Source organism: Miscanthus floridulus, chromosome 6, assembly GCF_019320115.1.
Source record: "Miscanthus floridulus cultivar M001 chromosome 6, ASM1932011v1, whole genome shotgun sequence".
Lineage (NCBI taxonomy): Eukaryota > Viridiplantae > Streptophyta > Magnoliopsida > Poales > Poaceae > Miscanthus > Miscanthus floridulus.
The window spans coordinates 823519-845335 of record NC_089585.1 but is presented as its reverse complement, the minus strand read 5'-3'; the positions used below and the strand labels follow the sequence as shown (position 1 = coordinate 845335).

Genomic DNA, 21817 nt, shown 5'->3' with positions numbered 1-21817 from the left:
TAATGTTGTTAGTCAAAGTTAGAAAAGTTTGACTTAGGATGAACTTAGATGGACTCATATTTGGCATTTATGACAAGAGGAAGTATACATATTTTCATAGGCATATAGTTCAAAAGCATTCATATTGGAAGGGGAAAACAGAAGGCTCCAACTAAGTATTTCTACAATGGCTAAACAGGACCCTCGTGGGACCTTTAACAGGGGCATATTTTTCAAGATTCAATATTGTTGGCAGCAACTACACTACCACTTTACAACAAATACATATAAAATTTTGTTCAGCAATGGCATATGCATGAAACTAATACATGCATATGCATGAATCAGTACAGCCTTGAGCATAAGCCTGCCTGCCCTTCTGGCAACTAAAAATGAGCCATATAGTGAGCAAAACATTTCTTTCCACAGTTGTCGAATCATTGATGGCTGAGATTACAAGTACATGATTTCCTCAATAGCTTTTGACAACTTTCATGTATATGCACAAGCCCGACTAACCACCCAAACAACCGACATTGAAGACAAGTATTGCTGCCCTCTCCTGACATATAGTCTTGCTAGAAAGGTCCTGGCATCTGACATCTGCCTAACAAACTTTGTAAATCGATTCCAATTGTGAAACTCAAACAAGGTTTTGTTCATCCTAACATAGTTAAAGGAAAAAGATGTTCCTGAAGTACGACCTGAGTAGAGCCTTGAGCTTCTTATGACTTGATTCAGTGATGCATCATCTAGCCTTGTCACAGAATTCTCACCATTAAGAGGAAGGTTGCACATTGTTAGAGTACGTCATGAGCCTATTGGGCCTGGGCTGGCGGTATAGCCCGCTAGTGTTAGGGTTAATTTGAGATAAAGATCGCTTGCTTAAGGGTCTAAGTAAGCCTAGTTTGGGAGTCAAGTAAACCTCTCTATATAAGGAGAGGAGATGTATTATTCTAATCAAGCAAAAATTAAGAAGGAAATCCCTTCCCTCTTGCTCGGCCGGGGGCCTTCCCCTTCCCTCTTGCTCGGCCGTGGGCAAGGCCCCCGGCTTCCCTCGCAGCCCCAGCCGCCACAATTACGGTCGTAAACAGTACCCATCTTACTGTAGCCAGCCCGTCGCCACCTCTCCCTTGGCTCTCTCTCCCTCTCAATCCTAGCAGCCACATAACACACATTTTAGCAGCACCTGCAAGGTGCCGGAGAGTACCTTCTGGACTGCTTTCAGAATTTGTTCTTTCTGTGTCCCTCAGGTCGAAAGAACCGCAGCACAATGCAGCTTTGTATTTGGCAAACATTTGAGCTATAGGAAGATAGCCATCTCTTAATAGTGTATTATAGTAGCCAGCTGTCAGTTCAGATGGGTGTGAACAAGTATAATAGTGCCAATGTATGCCAGCAACCTTCCCTGAGATGGTCACACCAGTACCAGAGAAGATTGCATCAGCTATCATGCATAACCTCTCTCCATGGAGGAGAAGCATTCCAGAATACCACTCAAGGAAAAAGTGACCATAAGGTGTATCCCAATAGCCTCCATCAGAGCGAAAAAAACTTGTTTCTTCAAGGTTCTGCTGTGAACCATCTGTGCCAGTTGAACCGCCATTACCCCATTCTTGTAACCCAAAAATCTGTGCACGAGCACTCAATGAAGCTTGCATAAACTGTCAACAGATCACATCTATCAGAAGTTAAATCTTGTAGTGGTAACGTAGCATCAGATGCACGAATAGGATATGTGTTTCAATCATTTCAGAAATGCAGATGTTGTCCTTGTTTATTGCATGGCTCAAAACAACAAAGTAGAACAGAACATACAAGTCATTTCTACAAATGCAAACTCACATATAGAAGATTCAGTATAAGCCCAAATGGTAGGGAGCTAACCCATACTGGTACTACTTACAAGTTGAAGATACAAATAGACATTGCATATCGAATTGCATAAGTAGAGTAAACAACGTTGAGACTGATCATCCAATATGTCCTCCCGCTCTACCAAAAACATTCCATTTTGTAGTGAATTTAGAGAAAGAATTTTATTTCCCTATCATACCTTGTCATAACATTGAAATTCCCCAAGTTCAGATGAACTCCCTGGCTGATTTAGCTTCTCAGTTGGGCATGATGGATACCTAAGCTCACCTCCTGGACCCATTCCAACTTGAACTTCCTGAGAGACAATGTTATAATAGGGATACATCCTTTGGTGGTTCAGAATTAATTGTATGTGTTTAAAAAACAGGGAGAATACAAACAGTTACTATGGCCCCAAGGTAATCTTCGAAAGTATTGCGGAAGCTTCTCATGAAGTCGGAGTAAGCTTGCATAGGTGATCTTCCTTTCAGAACAGGAAGAATATCACATCCCAGCGATGTATATTCTTTGTTTCTCTTCTGGTATCTATTGGTATATGACAAGTCTGGAATCTTATCCATCTCCTCAAGCACCCATTGTGGCAAAGGAATCCTGGAAAGGTAGGAAATTCCAACCATGAATTAAAAAGGAGATATACTTGTGTGTGCATCAACGCAAGGCCAAGTGATTAAACTTTTACACTACAGCAACAAAAAGCATTAATAATAGGTTGGCTGTAACAGGACAACTTGAAAAAGCAAGAAGGGAAAGCAGTTATTAAATGGCAAATTCATTAGGGATCTATTCCATGAACAGCTGATATAATGTCATGTAGTTTCGCATTACTAGGTAGACGATTTATTGTAGCTGCCATTTTGGGAAAGGATTGTTACCAGCACATCCGATATAAAAAAAGAATGATGTTTTGAGGCAATCCATTGATTAAAATACTCAGATTGAAGTCACAAAAAAAAATCAGTTAGGCTTTTGATAGTTACATCAATGATCTGAAACCGAAGCATCATAAACTTTCTAACCATGTACCAACAAGGTTCCATTTTTATCACATGAGCGAGCATATTGAAGTGGCCCCTAATGATATGAGCAGTTGAGTTGAGCCCCAAAAAAGCAAAATTTGCAGCGATATCACTCTCCTTCTGTTACGGTGCCTTGACTTGCTACGGAGGACGTAGGGAGGGGAGATGGCTGGCCGGGGCCTGGCGACCCGGCGGCGAGCGGGCGCCGTGCTCGGCGCGGGAATAGGAGAGACGACTCGGGGCTGGGAGCCCAAGGGAGATTAGATCTCAAACCCAGGCTAATCCATTCATTCGGGACTGTGTGTGCCATATAGGCAGGTTACAAACGTAACAAACTTTCCTAAATTCACTCCTTGCCAACCATTCAAAGGGAACAAAGCAAATCGACTTGATCAACTAAATGAACCGAGTAACCCGGCTTCAGGAGCCGTGGTGACCGCGCCCCAGGCGCTGTGCCGTTCGGCCAGCCTCCTTGGTGATCAGCTCTAGCCACTGGTGCGATCCCGACGGTGGTACTGTTTTCCCACCATAACATCTCTCCCCCCCTTCGGGAACAGCTCGTCCTTGAGCTAAAACGAGGGGTGGGCAGCACGGAACGCGTCGACTGGCTCCCATGTTGCCTCTGCTGCAGGCATGCCAGCCCACTGCACCAAGATGTGCCAGGCTCCACGTCGTAGGCTGGAACGGAGGACGCGCTCGGGCTGCTGCAGAGTGCGTCCATGTTGGAGTGGAGGTAGTGTCGGAGTAGTTGCCACATTTTAGCAGCACCTGCAAGGTGCCGGAGAGTACCTTCTGGACTGCTTTCAGAATTTGTTCTTTCTGTGTCCCTCAGGTCGAAACAACCGCAGCACAATGCAGCTTTGTATTTGGCAAACATTTGAGCTATAGGAAGATAGCCATCTCTTAATAGTGTATTATAGTAGCCAGCTGTCAGTTCAGATGGATGTGAACAAGTATAATAGTGCCAATGTATGCCAGCAACCTTCCCTGAGATGGTCACACCAGTACCAGAGAAGATTGCATCAGCTATCATGCATAACCTCTCTCCATGGAGGAGAAGCATTCCTGAATACCACTCAAGGAAAAAGTGACCATAAGGTGTATCCGAATAGCCTCCATCAGAGCGAAAAAAACTTGTTTCTTCAAGGTTCTGCTGTGAACCATCTGTGCCAGTTGAACCGCCATTACCCCATTCTTGTAACCCAAAAATCTGTGCACGAGCACTCAATGAAGCTTGCATAAACTGTCAACAGATCACATCTATCAGAAGTTAAATCTTGTAGTGGTAACGTAGCATCAGATGCACGAATAGGATATGTGTTTCAATCATTTCAGAAATGCAGATGTTGTCCTTGTTTATTGCATGGCTCAAAACAACAAAGTAGAACAGAACATACAAGTCATTTCTACAAATGCAAACTCACATATAGAAGATTCAGTATAAGCCCAAATGGTAGGGAGCTAACCCATACTGGTACTACTTACAAGTTGAAGATACAAATAGACATTGCATATCGAATTGCATAAGTAGAGTAAACAACGTTGAGACTGATCATCCAATATGTCTCCCGCTCTACCAAAAACATTCCATTTTGTAGTGAATTTAGAGAAAGAATTTTATTTCCTATCATACCTTGTCATAACATTGAAATTCCCCAAGTTCAGATGAACTCCCTGGCTGATTTAGCTTCTCAGTTGGGCATGATGGATACCTAAGCTCACCTCCTGGACCCATTCCAACTTGAACTTCCTGAGAGACAATGTTATAATAGGGATACATCCTTTGGTGGTTCAGAATTAATTGTATGTGTTTAAAAAACAGGGAGAATACAAACAGTTACTATGGCCCCAAGGTAATCTTCGAAAGTATTGCGGAAGCTTCTCATGAAGTCGGAGTAAGCTTGCACAGGTGATCTTCCTTTCAGAACAGGAAGAATATCACATCCCAGTGATGTATATTCTTTGTTTCTCTTCTGGTATCTATTGGTATATGACAAGTCTGGAATCTTATCCATCTCCTCAAGCACCCATTGTGGCAAAGGAATCCTGGAAAGGTAGGAAATTCCAACCATGAATTAAAAAGGAGATATACTTGTGTGTGCATCAACGCAAGGCCAAGTGATTAAACTTTTACACTACAGCAACAAAAAGCATTAATAATAGGTTGGCTGTAACAGGACAACTTGAAAAAGCAAGAAGGGAAAGCAGTTATTAAATGGCAAATTCATTAGGGATCTATTTCATGAACAGCTGATATAATGTCATGTAGTTTCGCATTACTAGGTAGACGATTTATTGTAGCTGCCATTTTGGGAAAGGATTGTTACCAGCACATCCGATATAAAAAAAGAATGATGTTTTGAGGCAATCCATTGATTAAAATACTCAGATTGAAGTCACAAAAAAAAATCAGTAGGCTTTTGATAGTTACATCAATGATCTGAAGCCGAAGCATCATAAACTTTCTAACCATGTACCAACGAGGTTCCATTTCTATCACATGAGCGAGCATATTGAAGTGGCCCATAATGATATGAGCAGTTGAGTTGAGCCCCAAAAAAGCAAAATTTGCAGCGATATCACTCTCCTTCTGTTACGGTGCCTTGACTTGCTACGGAGGACGTAGGGAGGGGAGATGGCTGGCCGGGGCCTGGCGACCCGGCGGCGAGCGGGCGCCGTGCTCGGCGCGGGAATAGGAGAGACGACTCGGGGCTGGGAGCCCAAGGGAGATTAGATCTCAAACCCAGGCTAATCCATTCATTCGGGACTGTGTGTGCCATATAGGCAGGTTACAAACGTAACAAACTTTCCTAAATTCACTCCTTGCCAACCATTCAAAGGGAACAAAGCAAATCGACTTGATCAACTAAATGAACCGAGTAACCCGGCTTCAGGAGCCGTGGTGACCGCGCCCCAGGCGCTGTGCCGTTCGGCCAGCCTCCTTGGTGATCAGCTCTAGCCACTGGTGCGATCCCGACGGTGGTACTGTTTTCCCACCATAACATCTCTCCCCCCCTTCGGGAACAGCTCGTCCTTGAGCTAAAACGAGGGGTGGGCAGCACGGAACGCGTCGACTGGCTCCCATGTTGCCTCTGCTGCAGGCATGCCAGCCCACTGCACCAAGATGTGCCAGGCTCCACGTCGTAGGCTGGAACGGAGGACGCGCTCGGGCTGCTGCAGAGTGCGTCCATGTTGGAGTGGAGGTAGTGTCGGAGTAGTTGCCGGGGGAGTCCCGATGAAGGGCTTGAGGACGCCGACGTGGAAGACGTCATGGATCCGGGCGTTCTCTGGCAGTTGTAGACGATAGGCCACTGGCCCGACACGTTCCAACACCTGAAAAGGGCCGGCGTATTTGGGGCCAAGCTTCTTGCGGGCGGCCGGAAGCAGGGACTGGGTCGTGCGGTTGAGCAGACGAAGCCAGACCCAATCCCCGACGGCAAACTCCAAAGCACGGCGATTAGCATCGTAATGCTTGCGTGCATATTGCTGCGCCTGCAGTAGCCGGTCGCGGACTTCCGCGAGGAACGCGTCGCGTCACGCGAGCAGATCATCAATGGCTTCGGTGTGAGCTGAGCCCTGCTCATACGGTAGCAGGGACGGAGGAGGCCTGCTGTAGACAACCTGGAACGGCGATGTGCGCAGGGCGGAGTGAAACGAGGAGTTGTAGCAGAACTCCGCCCAGGGCAACCAGTCAAGCCAGTCGCGAGGACGGTCGCCGGTGATGCAACGGAGGTACATGGCGATCACTTTGTTCACCGCTTCGGACTGGCCGTCGGTCTGAGGATGGAAGGCAGAGCTCATGCGCAGCTGTACCCCGGAAAGCCGGAACAAGTCTCGCCACACACGGCCTGTGAAGACAGGGTCGCGGTCGGTGACGATCGACTCCGGAAAGCCGTGGAGGCGGACGATATCGGCGAAGAACGCGCGAGCGACGGAGGCTGCCGTGTAGGGGTGTCCCAGCGGGATGAAGTGCGCGTACTTGGAGAACCTGTCAACCATGGTGAGCAGCACACTCTTACCATACACCTTCGGGAGGGCCTCGATGAAATCCATCGATATGTCGACCCACACTCGCGACGGCACGGGCAATGGCTGGAGAAGGCCGACCGGGTGCAGCGCCTCGGTCTTGTTGCGTTGGAAGGTGAAGCAGGCCCGTACGTAGTCGTGGACGACCCGGCGATCATGTTCGACGGCGAAATCAGCACGGAGGCGCTGGAGGGTCTTTTGAATGCCCTCGTGCCCCACCGTGTGGGCGAGCTGGAGGATGTCGGGCAGTAGCGGAGACGCCTCGGGCACGAACACTCGTCCGTGGTGGAGAATGAGACCCTCACGGACACGCCATGCCTCGCCGCGATCGCCGGTTGCAGCGGCGTCCCTCAGAGCGCTGAGTTCAGGGGACGTCGTGATCTCTTTGCGCAGCTCGTCGAAGAGGTGGAAGGACGGGCTGGAGAGCGCCGCGAGCGATGCGGATGCCAGACCGCGGGCTGCACCCTCCAGGCTAGGAGCAGCGCCTTCCTGGCAGGCCATAGCGTCGCCATCACGACGGGACAGAGCGTCGGGGACCGTGTTCAGCCGGCCCGGTCGATATTCCACCCTGAAATCAAAGCCAAACAATTTGCTAATCCAATGGTGCTGGGGTATCGTGGAGAGGCGCTGGTCCAGCACGAACTTGAGCGCGTAATGATCTGTGCGCACGATGAATGCGCGACCCCACAAGTATGGCCGCCAGTGGCGCACTGCCTGAACCAGGCCAAGGAGCTCACGCTCGTAGGCGGCGACTTTCAGGTGCCGCGCCGCAAAGGGCCGGCTGAAAAACGCCAGCGACCCGTCTCCCTGGTGCAAGACGGCGCCAAAGCCAGACCCCGATGCGTCGCAGTCCACGATGAAGTCCTTGGCAAAATCTGGGAGTTGGAGGACCGGTGCAGTGGACAGGGCGGCCTTCAGTGCCGCGAAAGCCGTGGTGGCCTCCTCTATCCACTGGAACCCATCCTTCTTGAGTAGCAGCGTCAGTGGGGCGGCGATGGCGCCGAAATCCTTGATAAAACGCCGGTAGTATCCGGCGAGACCGAGGAAGCCGCGCAGTCCACGCGCAGAACGCGGCAGCGACCAGGCGGTGACAGCTTCCACCTTGGCGCTGCCCATGGCCACGCCATCGGCCGAAATAACATGGCCCAAGTACTGGACCGACGAGGCTGCAAACGCGCACTTAGAACGCTTGACGTGGAGATGGTGCGCGCGCAGGACGTCGAGGACGGCGCGGAGATGTTGGAGGTGTTCGGTCCAGGACGAGCTATAGATCAAGATGTCGTCGAAGAAGACGAGCACACACCGGCGAAGGAACGGCTGCAGGACAAAATTCATTAGTGCTTGGAACGTGGCCGGAGCGTTGGACAGGCCGAAGGGCATGACCAAGAACTCGAAATGGCCATGATGGGTGCAGAACGCCGTCTTGGCCACGTCGTCGGGGTGGACGCGGACTTGGTGATAGCCCGAGCGGAGGTCAAGTTTGGTGAAGAAGCGTGCCCCGCGGAGCTCGTCCAAAAGCTCCTCGACGACCGGAATCGGGAACTTGTCCTTCACTATGGCGGAGTTGAGGGCGCGGTAGTCCACGCAGAAGCACCACGACGCGTCCTGCTTCTTGACTAGCAGCACTGGCGCGGAGAACGGCGATGCACTTGGGCGTATGATGCCCTGTTTGAGCATGTCGGCGCACTGCTTCTCCAGTTCATCCTTCTGGAGTTGAGGGTACCGATAGGGCCGCACCGCCACCGGTTCTGTGTTGGCCTTGAGGTAGATGTGGTGGTCGCACGGGCGTGCCGGGGGTAGACCGGCCGGAGAGGCGAAGACGTCTTCGTACGTGCTGAGCAGCCGATCCAGCAGTACCGGTTCGAGCCCACGCGCCGCGTGGACGCGCGCGGCGTGGAGTCGGCCCGTCGGAGGAATGTCGGTGCGGGTGGAACCAAGCCCCTTCCAGAGGACTCGCCGGCTGTGGTGCACGAAGGACATGCATAGGTCGTCGAAATCCCAGAGGATGGGACCCAGTGAGCGTAGCCAACAGACGCCGAGCACCATGTCGTGGCAGTCCAGGGGGATGGCGAAGCAGTCCACCGTGAAGAACTCCTCCCCGATGCACAAGGCGACGTCACGGGCGAAGCCCTGGCACGCGACGCGGTCGCCATTCGCCACGGTGACGTGTGCGCCGTGGCTGTCCCGGAAGCAGAGGCCGGCGCGTCGGGCGACGGGGAGGCTGACGAAGTTGTGCGTCGACCCGGAGTCCAGGAGCGCCCTGAACTCGTGGGCACCGATCTGGACGCGGAGTTGCATAGTGTCCTCCGTTCGAATTCCTGTGATCGCAGAGAGGGAGATCAGGGGCTCCTTGGGGTCGAAGGACGACTGGGATGGTGTCGCGGTCGCCGGCACGGTGTCAACCTCTTCGGGTTCCTCAACGAGGTAGTCCGCCGCCTCGAGGAAGAACAGGCGCGCACACTTGTGACCGCGCACATAGGGCTCGTCACAATTGTAGCAAAGCCCTTGCTTGCGGCGCTCTGCCATCTCGTCCGACGACAGTCGCTTGAAGGTGCGTGGGGCCGTTGTGGTCAATGATGATGACGATGACGAGGACGCAGCACCCTGGGTCGACGCTGGTGCCGGCAGCGTCGGCTGTCCCCCAGTAATGCGGCGCGGTGCACGACCCGGCGGCGCAGGCAGGGCAAGGAGAGCCGGAGCATTGCGCCTTTCGTACACACGCGCCAGCCTCATGGCGCGCTGGAGATCCTGCGGGTCATGCAACTCGACGTTGACGCGGATGTGGTCTGGCAGTCCGCCGGTGAAGAGCTGTGCCCTCTGGAGTGGCGAGAGGTGGCCCGCGTGCGCCGCACGAGCCTGGAACGCGTCCATGTACGCGTCCACCGTGGACGTGAATGGTAGCCGCGCCAGGTCGGCCAAGTGGTTGGTGCTGAGCGGAGGTCCGAAGCGCTGCTGGCATAGCCCCTGGAGCTCCTCCCACGTCGGCCGACCGGTGTCGTTCTCCAGGACAAGGTACCACTGCAGCGCCGTACCGGTGAGATGGTATGAGGCAAGCCAGACTCGATCGGCGTAACGCGTTTGCTGGCCAAAGAAGAACTGCTCGCACTTGTTCAACCAGCCGAGCGGGTCCTCTTTGCCATCGAAAGTGGGAAAGGAGAGTTTGTGGAAGCGAGGAACGGTGTTGCCGGCTGGTTCGGGTGGCGGGTATGGTATTGGTGGTGGGAAGTGCCTGGGGGCAGCGGACATGGCAGCGGACGGTGGAGGAAAAGGAGCACCCTGCATGATGGAAGACAGGGATGGAATTGGTGAGGGTGATGGTGGGAAGGGGATGTGCGCGATAGGTACCCCCATCGATGGTGGTGGCGGTGGAGCGGTCGACACGATCCCCGCCGTGGCAGAGGGTGCGGCTGTTGGTTGGATCGGCTGCTGGAACTGTGGTGCGGACAAGTAGCGCGAGGATGGATGGCCGGGCGCCTGCAGCGCCGGGATGCCGCCATACCCAGGCAGCCCGAACGGCGAAGGCGCACGTGGCGATGGCTGGCCCTCGAGGGCCGAGACGCGCAGCGACAAGTCGCCGATCTGACGCTGCATGCCGTAGATGGCCGTCGTGAGTTGGTGGAATGCCTCCGCGGCCGAGAGAGGCTGCTGCGGTGCTGGCGCACCCAAAGGCAAAGGCGCCGAGGGTACGAGGGCGGTGGAGAAGTTGGGAATGGAGGGCGCGGCGGTGGAGCTGGTGGGATCGGCATCCGTGGTGGCGACCGGTGTGGTGGCGGAGGCGGCGGCGGAGGGCGGGATGAGAGGGAAAGGTGCCGAGGACGACATGGTCTCCGATACCAGGTTGTTACGGTGCCTTGACTTGCTACGAAGGAAGTAGGGAGGGGAGATGGCTGGCCGGGGCCTGGCGACCCGGCAGCGAGCGGGCGCCGTGCTCGGCGCGGGAACAGGAGAGACGACTCGGGGCTAGGAGCCCAAGGGAGATTAGATCTCAAACCCAGGCTAATCCATTCATTCGGGACTGTGTGTGCCATATAGGCAGGTTACAAACGTAACAAACTTTCCTAAATTCACTCCTTGCCAACCATTCAAAGGGAACAAAGCAAATCGACTTGATCAACTAAATGAACCGAGTAACCCGGCTTCAGGAGCCGTGGTGACCACGCCCTGGGCGCTGTGCCGTTCGGCCAGCCTCCTTGGTGATCAGCTCTAGCCACTGGTGCGATCCCGACGGTGGTACTGTTTTCCCACCATAACACCTTCTCTCTCCACTAGATTCCTCTACTTCAGACCATAACTGTAGACTTATTGTTTTTTTTTTAGAAACACAGAGCTTTCATTAATCATTGACAGGAATACAATCGGTGTCAGCTAACCCCACAAGCCACTCAGGGATATAGTCTAGCCAAAAAAGGGCATGCTCGGTGAATGACACCATAGTAGCACAACAATGCACCACCGAGTTAGCCTCCCTACGTACCCATACAATTTTGAAATCAATAAAATTCCTGCCTAGCTCTATGATATCAAAGCAAAGACCTACAATAGCCGACCTCATTCCATCAGCATCAGCAAGCAGTGTCACCAAGCTGCTACAGTCAACTTCAAGGATGACTCTGTCATAGCCGTTCTCCATTGCCAGCTCGAGTCCTTCCTTGGCCGCCATTAACTGTAGCCTTATTGTTGAGTGCACATGTGTGTAAGGGAAGCAGTTCTCTCCAATGCAACGTGAATAGTATCAGCACGATGCACTCATGCTTAGCATGGGAATCTGTTATGTCTAGATAGGGAATCCATGAGCAAGGCATGCTCATGACCATTTAGTGCTGTATAGAATACCAGTGCTCAATGCTAGTAGTAAATAAAATCCAAATGATTGACAGGCATTACATGCCTCCTGAGCTAAAATAACAAACCATAAATTGTGAGCGTCAACTAATAAAGAACTTTTTTACTAAATGTTTTGTGCCACAAAGCGGGACAAAAGTGCATGTCACGTGTAGCAAAGGATATAACCACAAGTATCAATAAATTCAGTCAATTCTGAACAGAAACCATATCACCACATAAATACTAGTTACACAACCCAGAAGAATAGTAATGAATTGAATTGAGCATCAATCTTCGAGTTTGGCAGCAGTCAGCAGATGTGTTCAATTCCACGAGATGTGAATTTAAGTTAAGTGATGTGCTTGACCATACTTGCATGTCCAATAGACATTAATAATTGTTTCCTCAAAATAGACATTAATAATTAACAACTGCTTATAGCAGTATACCACCGAGAAGTATAAATGCAGCCTTTTTTATCTACAATTTTGTTCCAAAGAAGTGAGTTAGAACATATGTAAATATTCCACATGCACAGCCCGTCAACCCCACTGGGATGTGAACATACATATCCTGTATGTATAGTTGAACCTAACAAAGGACGTGAAGAGAAGAGCAGGGGTGGGGGTTGAAAAAAGAGGGATCTTTTTAGGAGCAAGATCGGAATAGCTGATGATGCGGGCAAGGGGGTGGGGAGACGCACCAGGGCGGGTCATGCGGGCCGGCGCCACACTGGTGGAAGGCGAGGATGGCGCGCACGCGGAGGCCGTGGCGTCGGGGCATGGCGGCGAGCTCGATGTAGCCGGCCCAGTCGTACTCCCCGGGGCGGTGGCGCTCGACGGCGACGCCGGCGGCGGCCAGCGCGGCGAGCGAGGCCCCCATGGCTCGGCGGCGCGCGACGCGGCCCCCCAGGCCGACGGCGTCGGCGGGGAGCGTGACGTAGACGGGGGACCCCGGGGCGCGGCGGGCGGGGGAGGCGGCGAGACGTGGAGGATCTCGCCCCCGCCGCCACTGCTGCTGCTGCTGCCTGCTGCGCCAGGGAAGGAGGAGGAGGAGGAGGATGGGGACGAGGAGGAGGAGGAGGCGGCGGCGGCGAAGCGGATGAGTGGTGCGTGGCGGCGGAGGAGACGGCATGAGGTGGAGGCCGGAGGAGGGGCCGGCGGCGCGGTAATCGCCGCCATTGGAGAAAGAGAGAAGAGTAGAAGAGGGAGGGAGGGAGGAGGCGCCTCCCCGCCGGAGCCTCTGCCGCTCTGCGTCTGCGTCAGAGGGAGAGCCTTGAGAGTTGAGACTGAGAGGGAGGGAAGGGAATTGTGTGTGGTCGGTCGTCCCTCTCGCCACGATCAGCGTCACTCCGTCCGTCACTAGTTCACTACTGGACTAGGTGGTTCGGTTTCGGTTTCGGTTTCGGCTTCGGCTTCGGCTGTCTTCACTTTCCTCTTTCCAGTGTTGAAGCCCTGCTCGCCCCTGCCTTGGCCGCTCCTTGGCACCTCGCTCTTTTTGGGTGCTTGTCTTGCCTCGCCTGCTTTTGGTAGCCTCTCCTCTGTGTTTTTCTCTTGATTGATCCCTCCAAGCCGCAACTCAAATGTTCTTTTAAAAGAAAGGACGGCAAAAGCTTTGCCCCGATTTTTATTAGATGAAGAAAAAAAAAAACAAATGCCATATCAGTTTTTGAATGGAAACTGGTAAAAAAAAACCATACAACTAAGGAGAGTGTCCCACTATTTGCAACTTGATCGAATCGACCCAACTAACAACCACTACCCAACAACAACTTGGCCGAAGAAAAGACCCAACTAACTACTAAGACACCTCAACTAGAAAAAAACAACTTGGAGGACCGAGCACCATCACCTTTGGAGCACCGAGCACCATCACCCTTGGAGAAGTGCCATGACAGACGACAAGAGGTTCACAACGGAGACTGAATCGCCTAGAAAAGCATTCAAGAAGGAAACGGCCACAAGAGCATCGACAAGCTAGCTCACCGAGGGGAGGTTTTCACCTACACAATCCAGCACGGTAGGAGGAGAGGTAGAAAAGGACGCCTCCAAGGAGGGCACGACGTCCGCAGACGTCGTCGTCCAAGCTTTCGCCCCGACCTCATGCAACCTCTACACCGTCGCCGCCGGAGACCCACAGAGGTAGCCTGACCCGAGGAAACCAGCCCAAGCAAGGTGGAAGGCAGGTGGCAGGGAGAAGAGGGCCGGGATCAGAAGAAGCCCTAGTCTCCCAGCCCACCACCATCCCACCCCGTGCCGAGCAGTCCCAGCATCAATCCCCGCCGTGGAGTCTCCAGTAGCCCCTGTAACGAACTTCCACCATCTGCACGCTGGATCTAGCAGAGGAGCACCGGGCCCGACCAAGTGTAACACCTCTGGTGTTACGCCCTGAGAGATAGATCTAATAATATAGTGAGTTCGGTTACTTAGCGTAAAGAGGTGGTGATGAAAACTCCTAACAAAAAGAAAAGAATGAGTTGTGTTAATTGTTGGCATGAAAATAATTTCTAGGAACAACAACCAATTATAAGTGAAGTATAGTGTGGAAATAAAGATTTGAGGGCAAGTTACGTAGCTGGGCATGCAATTTTAAAACTTGGAGAATAATAATATCAGCTAGTATTTTTGGGAAGCTCGGAAATCAAATTAAAATTAAATCCACTCTTCACGGTTAAGTCGGCAAACAAACGATTTAAGTTTAAAGTGCTATCTTTGGTAAATTATATAGTGGAACATACTTAAATAGTGCTTTTATATTTTGTTCCTACGAGTTAGTACGAAGTATGGACTAGGTCAGGTATGTTAGTTAGTTGAAATTAACAAGGCTTAGACCTTTTGGAAATTATGGCAAAAGTGTTAAAAGTTGTAGATCAAACTAAACCCTTAATTTTTCTAAGTGGGAAATGATAGACAGTGTCATTTTTGGCGGTTAAATTCCAACAAAAACGGAGTAAGCAGTATGTCTATGTTTTTGCACAATCGATTGCACCACGACGAGTACATCAGCGTAGTATGAGTAGTTGTGGTGTGGGTAGAACGTTGTTCTCACAAAAATTAACCGAAACTCGTCAGAACACGCTGTGAACTACGTTGTGGACATTCTGTTCGTGAACCCATGATCGGGCGACGAGTTCATGTTGGCGGGCTTGTATCTTCATCTCTAGTCGCTCTTGGGGCGTAGGGATTACTTCGTTGGCTAGCTGATAGTCCCAGTTGTGAGTTGGGATAGCTAGTCAGTCTCGGGTCAGGTTAGGCATAGTTTTTCGTTCACTTTAAAACTCTTGTCACCCTTGTCACTTTCCCGTCCGGGCTCTGGGCTCGGCTGTTGTCGACCACGGCTTTCTTCTCGAGCCTGTGCGAGTGTCGTTGCCATGTGTCGGTCTTCCTATGGCGCGCCCCTCGCCTTCCTGCGCCCTCGTGCTATCCTAGCCACGCTGTGCCGCTGTGCGACGCGCAGGGCCAGGCCAGTGCCTTGGTGGCCGCCGTTGGATAGACATGGCGCTCTTCTCGCCGTCCAATCCAGCTACCATCGAGTCGCTAGCGGTCTTCCCTACCTCGTCGCGTGCCTGTCCTTGTTGGTATGTCGTCGCTCCTCTCGCGTCGCGTCGCACCTTGACTCCACGCGACGGCTTGTGCTTGGCTCTGTTTCACTGTAGCAGACATTGTCCGCCTGGATGAGCCGTCCCATCTCGGTAGCTCGCCACCACTCCCTCCGAGCCGCGGCGTGAGCTTGTCCTCGCGTATTTATTGTGGCCTCGGTCGGGTTTGGCTAGGTCAAGCATAGCCATCGCTGCCTGCCTTGATCAGTAGAGCTGCGCCATTTTCACCTTGCTCGCGGTCTGTTGCACGCCACCCTGGATCAACGCTCCAGCAGCTAATTAAGAGCGACCGCTTGCGGGCCGACTCGTATCAGGGCAAAGGTGTGCCTCGTAGGCGGCCAATTTGGCAATTTGATCGTCGCCGGCCATAGGCGCCGCCGCAGCCATAGGTTTGGGGTAAGTCCCACTCCGTGGGAAAAGAATCAAATCGAGGGTGTTTCTAAGCTCGTGTTAACTTCTGCTATCCAGTGCTCGTTTTTGTTTGGCCAGGGCATGCGTCGCCGACGTGCTGACGCCACCTTGTCCGCACCGGAGCACCGCCGTGCCCGCTGGGCGCACGTGGCTAGCTCGTCTTGAACTCCCTCTGACTCAACCGTCATCGCAGCGGAACCGTGGTGAGCTCCTGATGCCTCCCCGCCATCTCGACCGCCTTGTTCGAGCTCTAGATCACCGGAATAGCAGCGTCGTCATGCGATTCCGCCCGCCGTCACGGATAGCATTCGGTGGTGCACCGTGGAGCTCCGTTTCGCTCCTCGTCGTTGCGCGTTGGCTTGTAGTTCCCCGTTGGCCCGCTTATCGCGCCGAGTCGGTCCCTAGTGGTCGGCGTGGCCGTGCAGCGCCGTCCGGAGCGGCGCCGACGAGCAGCGGGTGTCTCGGGGACCGACTTAGTGTGAGGATGGGTTTGTTGGGGGTGCTAGATGAAAAATGCGCCTCTTGTGCAATAGTGAGCAAAGGCAACAGGAAATAACCGCGTAGTACGGGGACTTTTCTGCAAAAGCGCGGGCACGTGCGCGGGCTCCCCGCCATGGGCCGCTTGCTTGGCTGGCCTACTGCGCGCGTGGCCGCTCCGCGCGGGCCGCGTTGGACTGCTGGGCCAAAGTGGTTGTCGTTTACCCATTTCAAATTCTAAAACATTTTCTAATTTAGTTTCTAAGGCAAATTGTAAATTCAATAAAGAGTAAAATACACCGGAGGTCCATTAACTTTCGGTGAAGTGTCATCTAGATCCATCAACTTTGAAACTGCATGTTTGGGTCCATTAACTTTCGTTTTGTGTCATCTAGGTCCATCAACTTTGACTCATGCATTTTTGGTCCATGTCCTTTTAAAATGGTTCACTGCAGGTCCACGCATTCATGCACACACGTTGACTTTTTACGTCGGTGGAGCCATGCCTGCACTCGCCGCAGTCGCTCGTCTACCGGGCATGCATGCGTGTTTTCCTGCTCGAATCATGATAGGGTTAGTGCTTGCATGGCCTTGAGCGGCGTGACCATGCTAAGCGACGTGCCGAACCGGTCCGTGACGTCCACGTCGGCCGGCTGCATCCCCTCGGGTAGCCTCCACTCGAAGGCGTGCAGCATAGAGGCCAGGAGCAGCGTCACCACCCTTGTCGCCATGGGCAGGCCCGGGCACTCCCTCCGCCCGGCCCCGAACGGCATGAACTCCAGCCGCCGTCCTTGCTACGGAAGTCCACGTCCGTGCCCACAAACCGCTCCGGCACGAACTCCTCGGGCCATGGCCACGCCCCTGGGTCGCGCATGATCGCCCACAGATTGATGATCACCTTGGTGCCGGCGGGCACCGCGAAGCTGCCCACCTTCGCGCCGTCGGCCATGGCCTCGTGCGGCATCAGCAACGGGCTCGACGGGTGCAGGCGCATGTACTCCATCACTACGGCTCGGAGGTACGGTAGCCTATCGATGTCCGACTCGTCCGGGTGAGGCTTGGAGACCAGCGCGTCCCGCAGCTCTTCACGGACCTTGGCCATCACGGTCGGGTGCCGGAGCAGCTCGGCTATCGTCCACTCCACCGAGATCGTGTTTGTGTCCGTCCCGGCGGCGAAGAGATCCTACGCGTGGATGGAAAAGTAAAATAAATGCTCCTGGCTGATTAGTTGAGAGTATCAATTCCAAGCGAGCTGATTGCTCACGTACCAAAAGAAAAGATTTGATCGTTTCAAGGCTGAGTTGATCCGCCGAGTGAAGCTGAAGCAACACATCCAGGAAATCATTTTTCCTGTCGCCGTCGCCTGCGCTCAGACGGCGGCCGATGATAGGGTCGAAGAAGTCGTAGAACTTCCTGACGTGCTCGGCGGTGCGCCGGCGGCGGCCCTGCAAGTCGAGCACGGAGAGTGCAGGGAAGAGGTCCGACAGGTTGGGCTTCACGACTTCCTCCACAGTGTTCCTGACCAGCGTCTCCAGCTCCTGCACGCGATCAGAGCTCAGGTCCACTATGTCCTCGGAGAAGAGCACGTTGGACACGAGGTTGAGCACTCCCGAGAACAACACGCGCCACACGCCCGGTGCGGCGGCTGAGGCAGCGGACAAGCTCGCGAACCTTCTCCTCCCCCACGGCGCGCGTCGCGCTGAGCCCGCGCGCGGAGAAGAGGTGGTTGGTGCACACGGCGCGGAGCCGCCTCTAGAGCGGGCTGGTGCCGGGGAGCCACAGGATGGAGCGCTCGTGGTTCCCGAGCGCGCGCGCGGCGTCAGTGACCGACCGCCCCGCCAGGAGGTGGTCGTACCTGTGTAGCACGTCGCGCGCGGGCGCGGCGGTGGAGGCCACGACGACGTGGGTGCTGCTACCGAGCCGCAGGGACATGACGGGGCCGTGCGTCTCCGCGAGCCGGGAGAGCACCTGATGCAGCTCGCCGTTGAGGTTGTGTATGTTGCCGAGAAATGGCAGCGCTGCGGGGCCCGGCGGCCGCCGTGCTGCCTTGCCGGAGATCCTCCTCTTCGGCTTGTTTTTTGGTGGAAACAAGCAGTTTGTAGAGGACGCAGGTGGAGAGTGCTACGCTGCAGATGAGCCATGGTAGGGTCGGAGCTTCCATTTTCGTCATGATTCGAGCAGGAAAACACACATGCATGCTCGGCAGACGAGCGACGGCGGCGAGTGCAGGCATGGCTCCACCAACGTAAAAAGTCAACGTGTGTGCATGCATGCGTGGACCTGCAGTGAACCATTTTAAAAGGTTATGGATCAAAAATGCATGAGTCAAAGTTGATGGACCTAGATGACACAAAACAAAAGTTAATGGACCTAAACATGCAGTTTCAAAGTTGATGGACCTAGATGACACTTCACCGAAAGTTAATGTACCTCCGGTGTATTCTACTCTTCAATAAAAATTGTGTAGTGGACCAAAAATTGTGAAATTAATCTTGTTAGGTTCCTAAAATCATGCTCCATCCGTTAGTATATCTTATCCACAAAGTTTTATAATATTTGCAGGAGTTCTTAAATTAAACTAAGATGCTTAAGATGCATATATGTGGGAATTTTTGTGATAGAATGATGGTAGTGTTAGCTTTGAAAATTTTACAATAGCTCCATAGTATTGTTATGTGCCATCTGTAATTTTTGTAGCTTCAGAATAATTAGTTTGCTAAGGTAACTAATGAGCCCTAGTTTATATATATAGTAAATAAAAGGAAATAAAGAAACACCTAGGGATTTTATAACTAAAACATTGTGGGAAATTAGCGCCTAGTTTGACAACTTGGATACGTAGTCTAGTATGTTAGTCGTCAGAGCTAGCTCGTTAGCTTAAGAGGCGTAATCATATTTTAAGAGTTGTGATCGCTGCTGATTATTTACATCTCTGCGTTGCATCCACGAATATCATAATAGGGACAACGATGGATCGTGGAGTCGACCGAAGTAGCAGAGAAGATGGTGCCTTGACGATCATGTCATCATGATGGAACATTAACTTTGGTTATATCTTACCTAGGCAAGCCCCGATGCATAACCCCTATTATTCTGCACTTTATCTTATACTTGTGCATTAAATTTTAAGGAGTTGAATGAAAACCACTTGCATATATATATATATATATATATATATATATATATATATATATATATATATATATATATATATATATATATATATATATATATATATATATATCATTATCCTATGAGTACTACTAGTATGTCAGGATCATATAGATTGCTATGTTATAGGATCCGATAGAAGTCGAGTGATTACCTGTCAGGCTGTCACTCACGAGAGATATGAAAGATATTATTGTTGTTATTATATTACTATCGCATAGTGTATATATATGAGTGATAATTGGAGATCGGATGGAATGGTACTTTGGATCTAGACTTGGTTAGGCATTCGAGCGAAGCTTGGATTGCACTTGTTTCGCCTATGTCGATTGAGGACCGTCTGTTGCTGTGGATGGTAGTCAGGTCACAGACTTATTATCCTGAGCACATACTTGCTTATGGGAGCGGAAAGGCTCGTTGCTCTCTTGTCGTGGGTTTCGGCTCTTTCTAGATCGGCTGACTGGAGATGGGGATGGTGGAGGTCTAAGCACCACACTGGGTCCAGGACTCGGGAGTAGGGGCTTGAAGTCCAAGTTTGGACGGGGACCTAGACCCTTGACATGAGAGTGGTGGGTTAGTCTTGCTTGTGCCTGGGGTACAAGCGGGGCGTGTGTTTCGAGGTACCTAGCTGGGATACATCGGTTCACGAATCGCCATGTGATACGGTACGACTTGGCTATGGTCTAGCACCGTAGTAAGAATTAGAACTTGAAAGGTGATAAAATGGTTCTGATTGCTTACCACCTGCTTGAAAGTAACATATGTGCTTACATAGAATGGTTAGTTAATGAACTAATGATAATTGCTAATAAAATTAAATATAAGGACACACATTTAGTAATGCTCCTGTAGATACAATAAATTCACAAGTTAGATATCCTTGCATATCCTTGGAGTCTTTTTTTTTCTCCTGACGGGTAAGTCATGCGGAGTACAATTGAGTACTCAGGGTTTGTTCTATCCTGTTGTAGGCGACAGGAACATGTGGAGCTGACACTTATGTGTGGAAATCTCCTGGTGGGCTCAGCGAGGATTTCCTAACGTTGTGGACATAGAGTTTATTTGAAACTTCCACCCAAAATGTTTTACAATGAAAAAACTTATAATCTGTTATGATGTATATAACGGATCATCATGTTAATGTTTAACTTGTCATTAAATGATATTATTTCCACTGAAACTCTGATAACATGGCTATATCCCGCTGTTATAAATAATAAATATTATACTCTGCTGTTGCATGAAAAGGGATGTAAGAAATGGCTAAAATGTTGTAAGCTTTATTCTCCCATTTATGATCTTGTTGAAAAATGTGGATTTTTTTGTTCTTCCATGGGGTGTGCTCGACAGAACTATTTAAATTAGCTCGCTCTTAGGGTGTTTAGTGTCTAATGGAAGGCAAGCACCTCCGGAAGTGAGTTATTTTAGTCGGTTCTACCACACCAAGGAGGCCAAGGCCGACTGCCACCACTGCATCCGTCCCGACCCTACCAGGCCCAAAAGGCACCGCGGACTAGTCTGCCACCCCCGACGTCGGTGAAGGCCGAAGAGCACCACCCTAGCCTCGCTTTGGCTAAAACGCGCGGAGGGGACGGATTTGGGCGGGGGATGCTAGATCCGCCCGCCCTAGGATCGGTTGCGTTGTGGCACGTCGGCACCGCGCGTATCCGGCCTCGGACAACCAGATCTGGCCGTTGGGGAAGGGAGGGAAGAGAGGGCCTTGCTGCTGCTCTCCTAGCGTCGTCGAACCACCACCACCAAGACCACCTCCAAAGACCAGATCAACTCAGGGCAGCGACGGATCCGTCCATGGGAGCAGCAAATCTGGCCGCTGCAGTGCCAAAGCAGCCACCAGAACACCGGAGAGATGCATCACGCCGCCCACACGACACATACGCGCCGCCCAGGACGAGGAACACCCTGCCACCACCTTCCTCGTGGACCTGCAGCCGCAGGCACCTGCTCGGGCAACGACAAGGATGGGAGAGTGGGATGGAGGACACCCCGGCGGCGGGTCAACGAGGAGCCCCCGTGCCGCCTGAGGGAGCGACGATGGGGGAGGGGAAAAGCGCGTACTCAAATGTTTTTTTAGGAGATATATTTCCACATATACATAGAGTGAAGTGATGACCTATGGGAGAGGTTCCACGTAACACCTACACGCCCTATGCTATTATAACCCTAAACCTTACTGTGCTGGATGAGTACGAGTTCAAAATATGGTTTCGCTAAAGGCTTGTTCTACCGGTGCTTTGGGCTTCATAACATAAGCACCGATGCCTTAACTGTTTTCTTGTTACTCGCGCTAATTGTAACGATCCCCCCCTCACAAATACAAAAGAGATTGCAAACCACATTACACAATGCATGTCGATAAACAGCATGCTCCAGATCAAGTAGCTCGTATCCTATTTAATCTATTATATGGAGGCACACA

At 51.8% G+C, this 21817-nt stretch overlaps 1 protein-coding gene and 2 pseudogenes across 1 annotated transcript; all 3 read right to left on the bottom strand.

Annotated features, from left to right (window-relative positions):
- Positions 1-783: 783 nt before the first annotated feature.
- On the bottom strand, positions 784-2528 carry LOC136461484 (beta-amylase 3, chloroplastic-like). Its single transcript, XM_066460748.1, has 3 exons — positions 2238-2528; positions 2036-2152; positions 784-1643 (listed from the first exon to the last, which is right to left on the bottom strand). The coding sequence occupies exons 1-3, from the start codon at positions 2472-2474 to the stop codon at positions 951-953; spliced, it is 1047 nt and encodes a 348-aa protein (XP_066316845.1). The 5' UTR covers positions 2475-2528; the 3' UTR covers positions 784-950.
- LOC136457329 (beta-amylase 3, chloroplastic-like) lies at positions 2525-13070 on the bottom strand (annotated as a pseudogene).
- Positions 13071-16772: 3702 nt separating this feature from the next.
- LOC136457328 (cytochrome P450 76M5-like) lies at positions 16773-18370 on the bottom strand (annotated as a pseudogene).
- Between the last annotated feature and the right edge of the window lie 3447 nt (positions 18371-21817).

Coding starts and splice junctions, on each gene's coding strand:
- LOC136461484 (XM_066460748.1), bottom strand. CDS start 2,474: ATGGTTGGAATTTCCTACCTTTCCAGGATTCCTTTGCCACAATGGGTG. Junction 2,153..2,237: donor ACCTTGGGGCCATAGTAACT/GTTTGTATTCTC, acceptor ATTGTCTCTCAG/GAAGTTCAAGTTGGAATGGG. Junction 1,644..2,035: donor AATTTCAATGTTATGACAAG/GTATGATAGGGA, acceptor ATCTGTTGACAG/TTTATGCAAGCTTCATTGAG.